The 12,886-nt window shown below is 32.7% G+C and overlaps 1 protein-coding gene across 1 annotated transcript; it reads right to left on the bottom strand.

Annotated features, from left to right (window-relative positions):
• Window positions 1-11,966: 11,966 nt before the first annotated feature.
• LOC110650514 (peamaclein) lies at window positions 11,967-12,678 on the bottom strand. Its single transcript, XM_021805515.2, has 2 exons — window positions 12,479-12,678; window positions 11,967-12,384 (listed from the first exon to the last, which is right to left on the bottom strand). Exons 1-2 carry the CDS (start codon window positions 12,558-12,560, stop codon window positions 12,200-12,202), a joined length of 267 nt encoding a protein of 88 aa, XP_021661207.1. The 5' UTR covers window positions 12,561-12,678; the 3' UTR covers window positions 11,967-12,199.
• Between the last annotated feature and the right edge of the window lie 208 nt (window positions 12,679-12,886).

The following is a 12,886-nucleotide window of genomic DNA, read 5'->3' on the forward strand; positions in this document are numbered from 1 at the left end:
AGTAGTCTTCCCAGGTGGGAAAAATTGAGATAGAAAAGCTTGAGATAGCTGCTCCCAAGTAGCTATAATAGCTTATGGAAGCGAGTCATACCACTCCAATGCTGAATCCCGAAGAGAGAATGGAAATAAGGTGAGCCGAATAACTTCTTCAGAAACTCCAGGTTGTCTTTGTGTGCCACATATCATTAAAAATTTCTTCAAATGAGAATGAGGATTTTCAAGTGGACTACCTCCAAATTGTGAATTCTGAACCATTTGAATAAGACCAGTCTTCAACTCAAATTGATTAGCTCCAATGATAGGTCTGTTATCTCTCACATCTGCACATCTAGGAAAAGCATAATCCAACATGGATCTTCTTTGAGGATCATTTTGATTAGCAACTGCATTTTGCCCGTTTTGCTCATTTCCTCCATTATCTCCACCAATAGCTCTATTTTGATTCTCCATATTTTCTATTGTCACCTCTTGCTCAAATCTTTGTTGTTCTTCTTTTTCTGCTTCTTTTCTTCTCTTGAATTCCTTTTTGTTGGCTCGACAGAATTTTTCAATTTCAGGATTGAACAACAATTCGGTATCACTTGTGCTTTTCGATCGTCTCATAAACAAGAAAAGTACCTGAAAAACACAAGGAACAATAGTGAAAATAAAAGAAAATAAAAAATTCTAATCAGCTTAAAACAATTAAAATCCAACTTAAAACAAACAATTCCCCGGCAACGGCGCCAAAAACTTGGTAACTGTGTTGTGTGTCCGCAAGTGCACGGGTCACAGTAGTATAGTTTTAAAAAATGATATCGATCCCACAGGGAATTGTGCTTAAATTGGAAATAAAAGTATAAGCTAATTAGAATGACAAAAATTAAAAGATATTAAAAATAAAATCTAAAAATTAAAATTAAGACAAAAATTAAAGATGTAAAATGAAATTTGGAATTAAAATTGGTATTTAAGGAATTAATGCTAAATCAAATAATCAACTAAAATTAATTAGACTAGATTACCAAAAATTAATTTGAAATTTCTATTTATGAAATTAAGAAGAATTAAATCTAAAAAAAAAATAAAGTAATTCTAGATATTGGATTTAAATTGAAATTGCTATTTATGAGATTTGGAGGATTTAAATCTAAATTCAATGAAAATTAAATTGATTCTAGAGATTGGGTTTTCAATATTGTTTGCATGTGGTTTATCATTAATTTAGCCAAACACATGAGAATTGCAATTTTGAGGGAAATCAATTCTTAAATTTTTGAAACCTTTTTCAAGCATCTCAATATTGGTTTTCATTAAATCAAACCCTGTTTTCACGGTATTTCAAATCTAACAAAAACCCAACTAATGCATAAAATTGATTTTTGGAAAATTCCCCTTAATCTTCTTAGCTTATTTCTAACACCAAGAAAATAAAGTTTATTGCAAGATTATCCATCCCCAATATTCACTTTTCAGTCCATCTATTAAGGATTAAAACTTAACTTAATGAGGGCCCATTCATCAAGCAAGGCAATAAGCACACAAGCAATAAATCAAAATATAACAAATCCCATTTAAATGGCTAAATCAGTTCAAAACCACAATACAAATCAATATTTACAAACCCATCTCTAGAATCTCAATAAACTACTCACAAATCATTGTTTAAAGACAAACCCAAATGAAGAAATGAAGAAATAATGGAAATGTAAGCTAAAGGGGTAGAAAAACCCAGCAAATTGCAGAAGATTCTGCACAAAAGTCGTAAACGTGATCTGCATTTCTGGAAAAAGAAATGCAGAAAGTGCTCCTCCTTCTCTCTTTCTCACTTTTCCGAAAATGACTCCCTTGCTCTCTATGAAAAGAAAATGATAAAATGGGTCTTTATATAGGCTAAGGGTCTGCCCTAGAATGGATAAAAGGGGGAAGGTTCCAGAGAAAGTGAGGTAAAAAGCTGGAGTAACGGAAATGCCACGTCAATAATTTCCAGTAAAAATGACATAAGCCGAGTCAGTTGTGTCGCGGGTTGTGTCGCTCTCGGCGTGAATATCTGACGATCGACACAACCTGCGACATAAGCTAATTCGGTTGTCAGGCCGCAGTTGTGTCGCTCTCGGCCATTTTTTTACTTAACTTCAAAATTTTTGCAATTCGACTTTAATCTCCTCCAATTGGCTACTCTGATCAAAATACATCAAATTTCTCCAAATTTACCCTACAAAACAAATAAATTCCAAAAATTAAACTAAGAAGTGTGAAAATTATAAAATTGACTAAATATATACTATTATCTATAATAATAGCTATGAACAAGGGTAAATTATGTGCAAAAATTACTCCTAAATGATGATCTAAAATGCATGCATCAATTCTCCATGAAAGACTTAGGGTAGGCAACCTATATTCTTGGAATTCGCATCTATAGAGATAGAGCGAAAAGAATAATTGGTTTATCCCAAAGTTTGTACTTGGAAAAGGTATTAAAGAGGTTTAACATGCTTGATTCCAAGAGAGGATTATTACCAGTGAGACATGGTATCCATCTTTCTAAAGAGATGTCTCTAAAGACACTTGAAGAAAGAGATAAAATGGCCAGGATTCTATACGCTTCGGTTATTAGAAGTTTGAAGTATGCAATAATGTGTACTAGGCCGAATATCGCATATGTTGTTAGTTTGACTAGCAGGTTTCAATCCAATCCAGGTTTGGAACACTAGATAGCTGTTAAGAACATCCTTAAGTACTTGAGAAGAACTAAGGATTTATTTTTGATTTATGGAGGTGGTGACTTGCAATTAGATAGTTATACTGATTCTGATTTCCAATCAGATATTGATGATAGAAAGTTTACCTCTGGGTTTATGTTCATTTGTAATGGAGATGCAGTCAATTGGAAGAGTTCCAAACAGAGTATGACTGCTGATTCCACTATAGAGGCCGAATACATTATTGCATCAGATGCTGCAAAAGAGGCTGTTTGGATATAAGGAACCCCGATCTCACTAGAAATCTAAATACATTGAAAGGCACTATCATATTATCAGAGAGATAGTTGGGCGAGGCGATGTAGCCATGCAGAAAATAGCATCAGCTGAAAATCCAGCTGATCCATACACTAAGCCTATGTCACAAGCTTAGTTAGACCAACATCTTGAGAAGATGGGTCTAAGATATTGTAATGAATAGCTCTAATGCTAGTGGAAGATTGTTAGTAGTATGCCCTAGAGCATACCATTTAGTATGTATCTTGTACATATTTTATTAATAAAAGGCAATTTCACTTTTCTGTTTACATAATGTATTTATATATAATAGAAAAGGTCCTTTGATATTTTGTTAGAAATTCTATTCTTAAGTTGTTAAGAATATGAGTGATAGTATTTCTAGCACAAAGTATCATAAATTGGTTCACAATCGAGGATACTTCACACAGGACATGACTTATCCAGAAAGATTGTATTCATGTTTGTTTTCAAGGTATTTATACGAGATATAAATAAGATGGAATGGCGAGTCTCATGCTGTATAATAAACATGATAAGCACTTATACATAATAAGTAGGTTGAACCAGTGACGCATATGACAAGCACATGGAGTTTACTCTTGTCAATGCATTGTCATATATCATATCAGTGTATATAATCTTTAGACCTGAAATAACACATTTATCTTGTATATAGGTAGTTTGAGTTTGATACTGCTTTCATACTTGTACTGTGTATGGGTATATGGGCAGGTGTTGGCTCCTACTAGTTATATATGGAGGTAGGTGTTGATCAAGATGGAATCTGTTACCCTAAGTAAATAAGGATAAAATCTTATGTTCGTTTAATTATTCTTGATGTTTCAAGTTCCTGGCTAGGACAGACATATTTAGTTAGAAAAGAGTTTCTGATAAGAAAATCTAATTAATCAAGAACTGGAATTAAAAGAGAACATAATATTTATAGCAAATGGGGTTTGACATGAACCATGACTCCAGCTCAAATTGGGATTTTGTAACAGAGAGATTTTAGTGCATGGTAACATATGATTATAGGTTCATTTAAAGATATTCCTTGTTACTGATTTGGTGGCCATGGCATGTTATGCTAGGTGTCAACCATGGTCTATGAGATGCCTAAAATGATTTAGAGAAATCATTTATGGTAAGAAAGAGTTCTGATAATATTAAAAGTTAATATCATATCTCATTGCCAATTAGTGATGAGCCTAGTAAGTCACACACATACACAAGTTAATCACTAAGTAAAATGTGATTTAATTGATTAATTAAAGAGTTTAATTGATTTATTAAATAGGTTTGGTTTGCAATAAGATTGCAACGTCCCTAGCATGGCTTGAAACCAAATCTAGGTTATTAGATGTGTAGTATAAGTTAAATTTATATTTAAAGTATTTAAATATGAATTTAATTGTGAGAAATTAATTAATAGAGATTAATTAATTAATTTATATTTGATATAAATTGATTAGAAGAGGAGAAATAATGATTTTGGGTTGAGAACTCAAAATTACAACATAAGGGTAATTTGGTCATTTCACAGGGTGACATGTGGCACCATGAGATGGTGACACATGGTATCATATAAGTTTGCCATTTGTCTTTCTATCATGCAAGGTGATCAAAGTCAAGATTAAATCTAGCTTTGACACTTGGCTTAATGAGATTAAGTTAATTAAAAATAAGATGCAATGTAGTGGTGACATATGGCAATAGGTTTAAATGATGACCTAATTATAAAAGGGAAAATAAAAGAAGAAACACTCACTCTTATTCTCTCCTAAAGGTGGTGGCACACATAGCTCTCCCTCTGCTCTTCTTTTTTTCTCATCAATTCAAAGAGAATTGCCCAAATTTCTTTGAATTAAAATTACTAGAAATTGTTTCTAGTGTCCTATACACATCTACAACATCTCTAAAGGCAAAAACCCAATTTATAATTGGTTGGCAAGACTTGAGAAGCAAGATTAGGGGCTACCCATTGGTGATCTTGGTGTGGACAAGCTAGAGGGACAATATTTGGGGTCCTAGGTACTTTCTAAAGATGGTAATTACATCACTATTGCATCAAAAGGTTAGTGCACATATTCTTCTTCCAAACTAGGGTTCAATTGAATTAATTTGTTAATTCAAAATTCTTAAATGGCAAATATAGATCCTAATACATAATTAAAAGTGTTTTAATATGCAATTGAGCATTGAAATTAATTAGGCACATAATGGATGTGGCATGATGCATGAAACCCTAGAAGAAATTTTTGAAATTCAATACTCTAATCTAACAATTTACATGCTTCCGTTCTTTCAAGGAGTACCTAAACTGACGTTGGGCAAGACCCAGAGAGGGTGTAAAAACTCACATGGAAGGATAGGAGATAAGCAAATGAGGCCTTCAGACCTTAGCGGTGGGTTTTGGTCAAAGGAGTGGCATGCCGCAAATGGAGAAGTAGAACCAAAAAAAAAGACAAAAATTATGTAAAGAGAAGAAAAAGAAAAGAAGGAAAAAAAAATGAATAGAGATTTAAGAGAATGAGAAAATAAAGTAAAAATTTTATGGAGAGAGTTTTATGGTGTAGAGTCTTATGGAAAAGATGGTTTGGGAAGACAAAAAGTAATTTTGATAAGTGTGAAATTAATGATATGATGGGATAAAGATAGAATATTCTTTAAATATTCTTATCTTTTATTTAAAGTTGGAATTTTTTAGAGAAAATGACTTCATTTTATTTTCAAATTCTTATTAGGAGGTAAATCAGGGACTGTGATCAATGACTGGACGTTGACCTAGATGTATGACTCATGGGTGCTGGTACCAAGGGAGTTAAGCAGGTGTAGGGGAGTTTAAGGAAAAGTCTGAAAATTTAAAATTTCACATGGAATGGCCTAATCGGCCAATCCATGTGTGGGGGGCATTGTTTACACCAAAAATTTATCAGCTAAAGGGAATTATAGGAAACTAAGTAGCTGAAGGAAGTTATCAGATCATGGGCAAGTTATCAGTAGTTAAAGAACCAGTGTAGGGGAGCTACAATAATTGCCAAACATGCGACATGGGAAGGTGCTAGTTCTAAAACCTTTATAAAGTCGATCAAGTGCTGCTTTAAATGTATTCTACTGTGCAATGTTCAAGGCCTTGAGCAATCAACCAATCAATAACAACAGACTCCAATAGTCTATCTATCTTTAAATTTATCTGTCTTTTAATTTTTCAAGCCTTGCATTTATTTTTCAAGCTTTATACTTAAATTTTCAGCAATCAATGCAATTTTCTGTTACTTTAATTGTTCAATTTGAAGTGAGATATTGACAAAATTGTGTCTAGTCAAATTTTTATAAACATTTGAGAGAAGTCAGAAAAGTGCACAACTAATACGCTCAGTATCTGACACGGCCACATTTCCTAAGCTGTTAGCCAGCCAAGTTATTTCCCAAGCAAACACATGGTGATTAGGTTTTAATCATTTATTACCACTAACATTGTAATATTAGTCACAATGGAATGGTAGGGAGATATGATATTGATGTCTTCTTCCATTGTTGTTGACTAGTTTTATTAAATACGACTCCTTATTTTATCTTACTGTCATGTCATATTAATACCGTAGCACATTATACTTGCTTTTGATTCTGAATTTTATGGTTACAAGATGCGAATTTTTCTCTTTGTGGGAAGCACTCTATTGATTTAGCGTCCTAGCACGCATGTCATTCATCTCTGACCATATAAATTTGTTACCATATCAAATGTCTCCCGGAGAGTCTGATTTGAGAGGAAAAGCCTCGTGTGGTCGATTGATCTAGTGACCAATTTGAGAATATTTAAAGCTCAAAATAGGCACATCCTTTATTTATCTTTAGTATTTTCTTCAACTTCGAACGTCGCATTAGCTTTATTTCAAATCTACTTCAAAATAGTTGCGTCGTTGGGGACTAAGACCATATAATGTAAGTGCTGCAATTCGCCCTAGTCTTTTCACATTAAAGTCATTTCTTCGAATTTCAAGGGCTCATCCATATTGTCTGATTGAAACATGATGTTTTGCTTCTAGTTGTTTGAACAATTGTGCATCTTTGTGTAAGTGGGGTTCTTGACTTCAAATCATCTTTTCATTTCTAAATTCCTTTTTCCCTATTATACCTTTTTTTCCAAGAATGTAAGCTTTCGCTTTTTTTGTCACTTCTTCATGAAGTATGTGTCTTTCTTTCCCAGTTTCCCACATTTGTATTCATTTTATTCATGGGTCAATGCGACTCTATTTCAATGGATCCCTGGATGATGGCCATGTAGCATTTGCATATAATGAGCAAAGGTTATGGTGAGAAGGGAGGCTCCTCACCGTAAGACTTACAATGATTAAGTTAGAAAATTGGAAATGATTGAAATCAAATATGATAAGGAAAAGAATTCACTTCAAGGGGTTAGCAATTTTCTTTGTCCTTTGGCTTTTTTGAAATCATTCTCTTTATTTGAAATCTTTTTCATCTTTTTATCTTACTTCCATGGTTTGAAACTAGTAGTATTTATACCTAAGGATCCAATTTGTGATTGCCTAATTGTCACCTTCTCAATAATGGAGTATTATAGAATTAATCCAAGGATAGCTCCTTAGAATTAAGTCCCTGTGTTGGAACTACTCTTCGGTGTAACTAAATGTGTCCATAGGATGAGTCAGTACGTATACACTTTGTGGATATTAGAGTTTAGTTGAAAGTGTTCATATGTTTTGTAATGTTAGATGAGTCAGCTGCTGGAAGCTTCTTATTCTTAATGCCTAATTGTTTATTATGGGTTCTTAAGTTGGTTTTTATAAGGAATACTCATGTTATGATGCAAGGGTTTACATTGGCAGTAAAATTATACTCTATATCAAGAAATCATTTCTCTCAAGTCAGACTTCTCTAGCCCATTTATATGATTTAAGAGATTGGTAAAAATGTAATCATTTAAGGAACCGATCTATATGATGTGTATTAGATTTTGTAACTTAAGAAAAAAGGCTTTTGAAAGGTGAAGAAGTCAGACGAAGAACAGCAAATTTTCTATAATTTGAGGAATCTTACTTTAAAGGTGTTTGTAAAAATATTATAGTGGTTAAGGGAATGAACAATAAAAGAATAAAGGCCTCTCTAATGTTTGATTTTGCAATTGGGTTATTAATTAGATGGATATCGAGGTTCAAGCATGGAGCTTTGATGATATTGCAACTTGTTTTTTGTTTAGTTATTTTTGGCTTTTGAGATTTATTGATGAGCAAACATGCTAGGGCCAAATTTAGCAATTTGTCTCTTGCAAGCTTAGAGCATCAAAAGACAGCCATGCCACTGAATAAATATTAGTGCAGTTGACTAAACTCATATATAGCTACTTGGGAATGCTAAACTGCTACACAAGAATCAATAATATGCAATTTCAGTTTTCTATCTATCCTTGGGAACAAGGATGATCTTCATAGGAAGGGTACAGTTAGGAAATAATAGTTGGTGACTCGGTTAAGAAGTAGTAACCTCTCTTAGATTCAAGCATTTGAGATGAGAATTATGCGACCAATATATAAATTAAGTAGCCATTCTTTCAAATCTAATTCTCCTCCTCTCCCTCCCCTCCCCCTACCACACCCCACACCCCCACACACACCCCATCCCCTCCTTTTTCCATCGTTTTCCCCTTTTTCTCCTTCTATATTGTTTCTTCTATTTTTTTCTCATTTCTTTCCCATTAACCATCACTTTTCCTTTCTTTCTCACTGTCCAAACACCTTAGTTAAGCCACAAAATATAGGAGTATAATAGTCATTTAATTGCGAAAGGCACAATACCACAAGGTATTAAAATGTCATAAAATACTTTAACCCCCACAAGTTAATTTTCTCTAAAATTAAGTTCCCTGCAAAATAAAATAGTAATGTTGTAATTCTCTTATAATTTATTAGAGAGGGAGAAATAATTGAGCAGATATCAATTATAACCAAAATACCAAATTGATCTGTTCTAATTCAATTTTTTTTATTTATACTATTCAGTTCAGTTTAAAATTTCCACAAACTTAGGTTTTTGGTTCAATTTGATTATTTTACTTAAAAATCGACTTAAAATTAAATCCATCCATTAAATTGATTTAATAAAAAAAGAATGCTCTTGTCCCTGCAAGTTTTATAGCCTACATTTTCAGCTTTTGTATAAGGTCCAGCCCAATGGCCCATCTTCACTCACTTCTAACATCCAAATCCTAATCCCTAATAAAAAAATCGATTCCCCCTCCACCTCTCCACTGCTCCAGGTCTCCCTTGTCCTTCCCTTTTCATCCCTTCGTCATAGTTGTTGTCTCCTTTCACCCCAGTTCTCCTTCTAGTCTGTTTGGATGAGATGAGAAAATGACAAGTAATATAATGATAAAAAAGGGTAAGGAGGATTACAATAAAAAAATTATATATATATATATATATTTAGAAATGGATAAATTAATGTAAAGATAAAGAGATGTGATGTGTATTTTTTATGTTTAAAAAAATATGAAGAAATAGTAAATTCAAGGAGTGTATAAATAAAAATAGTCATAGCCCTCACCTCCCTCTCCTTATACCCCAAATTAGTTGTAAGAAAAATTGAGATTTAAAGGGTAAAAAAATGTAAGACTTACTCTTATCCTCCATTAATTCACCCTTTTTCAAACAGAGGTGCATAACTCACTTACTCCTCCTTACCTTTATCTACCCCTCCTCCAACCTCTACAAAATGTTTTCCTTCTTCTGCTTTGCATTTTGCCTTTGTTAATTGAGACCCTCTTATCAAATACTCTATGTTTTTGGACCTCTATTTAAATTTTTTCCCCTCTCTAGAGTTTAGACCCTTTCCATCTACTCAAAGCTCAATAAGGTAATTGGCCATTACTTCTCATCTTCTACTGAGTGCCAACATTCTCCTCCTCAAAATGGATTTATTTTCCTTTCGTTGAGTGTCAACGCCCTTCTCAGCTCCCCTTCGATTTGAATTTGTTTGATTGTTGGGTACTTGGATTTATTTGATTATTGACTTTATTTGAAAAAAAAAATTAGGCTTTAATTATTGAAATTTGTTTGGAGTTTGATGGTTGAGTTTGTTTGCAAAACTAATGAAAGTAAATTTGATTATTAAATTTGTTCGGATTAAATATTATAATATTTAATTATTGAAAGGAGTTTAAGTTTGGTGTTGAAATCTTGATTTAAAATTTTAGTTTGAAAATTTTTAATTTTGTGGAGTATCATCAAGAATAGAATGCAATCTGCAAGTTAAGAGAACTTATATAAGTAAACTAATTTATATTGATTCGATTTGATTCGATTTGGATCTGTTTAATAATATTAATTGTTTTAGTAACTATTAGTTATTTTAGTAGCTATCAGATATTTTAATAGCCATTAATTTTTAAATTTTAACTATTAAGAATTAAATGTTTGTATATAGTAAAAGAAAAGCATTCAATAAAATTATATATTGTATTAACTGTTAAATATAAAAATAGTGATATTATTAAAATTAAAATACTAAATATTATTTTAAAAACTATTATCAAATATGTCTTTTTCTTTTCAATTTGATCTTATTTTACTTATTATAAAGTATATCTTGATTCTTGAATTTTTGTGTTCAAATCGATTTTTTGCATAATCTTATCCAGGCAAAAGTATAATATGCAGTGGTTGTTACCTATAAAAATTTATTTGAAATATCAAGCCAATAAAAGATATAACATATATCAATACAATTATTGAAATTTTGTCTTAAAAAAATTTATAATTATAATTAACGAGATTTTTTTTTACGAAAAAAAGATAAACGATAGCTTAATTACGAAAATAGACCATTATTAAAATTATGATAATTTTAATAAAGATTTTTTTATATATAAGCCACACATATACTAAATCTACAATTGATGTGGAATCTTGAAGGATCAGTCCATGGGGCATCTCTACTAACTCGCAGATCTCAGCATACAATCACACAAAAAATAAGATTCTTCACGTGTTTTCACTTGTAAAGTTTATTTTTTTATGTAAAAAAAAAAAAAACAAATGACGACTTAATGATCAAAATAAACTGCTGTTAAAATTATAGTAATTTTAATAAAAAAAAATTTTTCCATATAAGTCATATACACGGGATTCATGCATCTGTTTGTTGTTTTTTTTTTTATTGACTACATTATAATTTCTCCGTAGGGAGAGGGAAGAGATTTTCTTTTCCTTCAATAATAAATAGAGTGTGCCGTGGTTCTTTTTGAATTTAAAAAAGAAGTGGGCCAAAGGTAATTTGATGTAAATAGTGGCCGTATCATCACGTGGCATAAATCGGATGGTTATCATAAAGAAAGTGGCAAGCGGGATCCGGAAAAGCCAAAGTGCCCCTTGCATCTTCGCACACTTCACATGAATTATTTGCCAGATACTTGGAGACTAACAACGAGCCTATGCGCTTCTCCTCCAATTCTCTGCACTCAAGTTTCAGGCATAGTTATAGATCCGGCTCGGACATTGACTGGCTGGAGAATTCAGTTGATGAACCACTTAAGGAATCATAAATACATTTAATTAAATATTATATATTTATTAATATAACATTGATTTCAGTTTTGCCCTTCGCTATTCCATTCACCAAACGCTAATAGGTGCAGAGAGCAGACCAGACCATTGAGAAAAACAAAAATGATACGCAAGTGCAAAATAACCCATATGCATGCTTACCATTTAATTTCATTTCTTAAGCAAATCCAAATTAACACCACGCAAGCCAACTTCATGTTCAGAAGGCCGGGGCTATCTCTCTTTGGCTGATCGGAAAACCATTTTCTAGCTAGTAAACTTTTGCACCGGACATTTGAATATCATCTCATTCTTTAATTCAAATCCTAGCTAATCAAGCAGTAATAGATTTTTAAACTAAAACTATCTAATTTATTTTACCCAGGAACAGTAGTAGATTACAGTAGATACATATATAATATATCCAATAGCCATGCCAGTACCAGAGAGCAAGAGACAAACCGTCCACTTCCTAATTAAAGGAAGTATGTACATCACTTATTCCATTGATATTCCAACTTCTATACATGAAGCTGAATGTATAGTATAAATCTCTACAACAACCATGTAATAAATTATAAACTCTAGGTATTAATTCTTTATAGCTCCATTACTATGAATTCGTAATTAAGGCCGATCGGTATCACCATCATTTCAAGGGCACTTGGGCTTGCCCTTGGAGTTCTTCATGTCCCTGTAACAAGGGCACTCGTTCTTGTTCCCATAAGTTCCAGAGGGCACGCACTTGCACTTTTCACAGCATATTCCACAGTACTTCAAGCACCGATCTTTCACTCCTGCTTTGGCGCACCTTACCTTACACTTTGAGTCACAGAATGCTGCACATCCACAATATAACAATACATTAAAAAAGCCACCAAACAATTAACCGAAGAAATTAAAAAGTGGGTTTGGCAAATTAATCATCTATACCTGAACCAGCCACCGTAAGCTCAAAGAAAGAGGAAGTAAGAACAATACAGGCCAGCAAAAGGATTGCAAAGAATGGCTTCATTTTTTCTCTCCTCAGTATGACTCGACTGTTGCCGAAAGATCACTTATGAATGTAGTACAAAGTTGCGAGTGAGTATGCAAAGAGATGAAGGAGAGGGGAGGTATTTATAGTGCCAAATGGGTTAGGTGAAAGGTTAGGAATGCGCCCTCTGGTTCCCATAAACAGTAAAACACAGACTGTCATGTGGCTTTGATGGAAGAGCCTTTCATGGTGGTGTATTCATTTTTTCCCCACAAGGAAATCAAATAGTTTAAATAATAAAGAGATTAAAAATTCTCTCAACAAATTTTAAAAATATATTTTTCTAATGTTAAATCTTGATTAAT

Source organism: Hevea brasiliensis, chromosome 2 (assembly GCF_030052815.1).
Source record: "Hevea brasiliensis isolate MT/VB/25A 57/8 chromosome 2, ASM3005281v1, whole genome shotgun sequence".
NCBI classification, from domain to species: domain Eukaryota; kingdom Viridiplantae; phylum Streptophyta; class Magnoliopsida; order Malpighiales; family Euphorbiaceae; genus Hevea; species Hevea brasiliensis.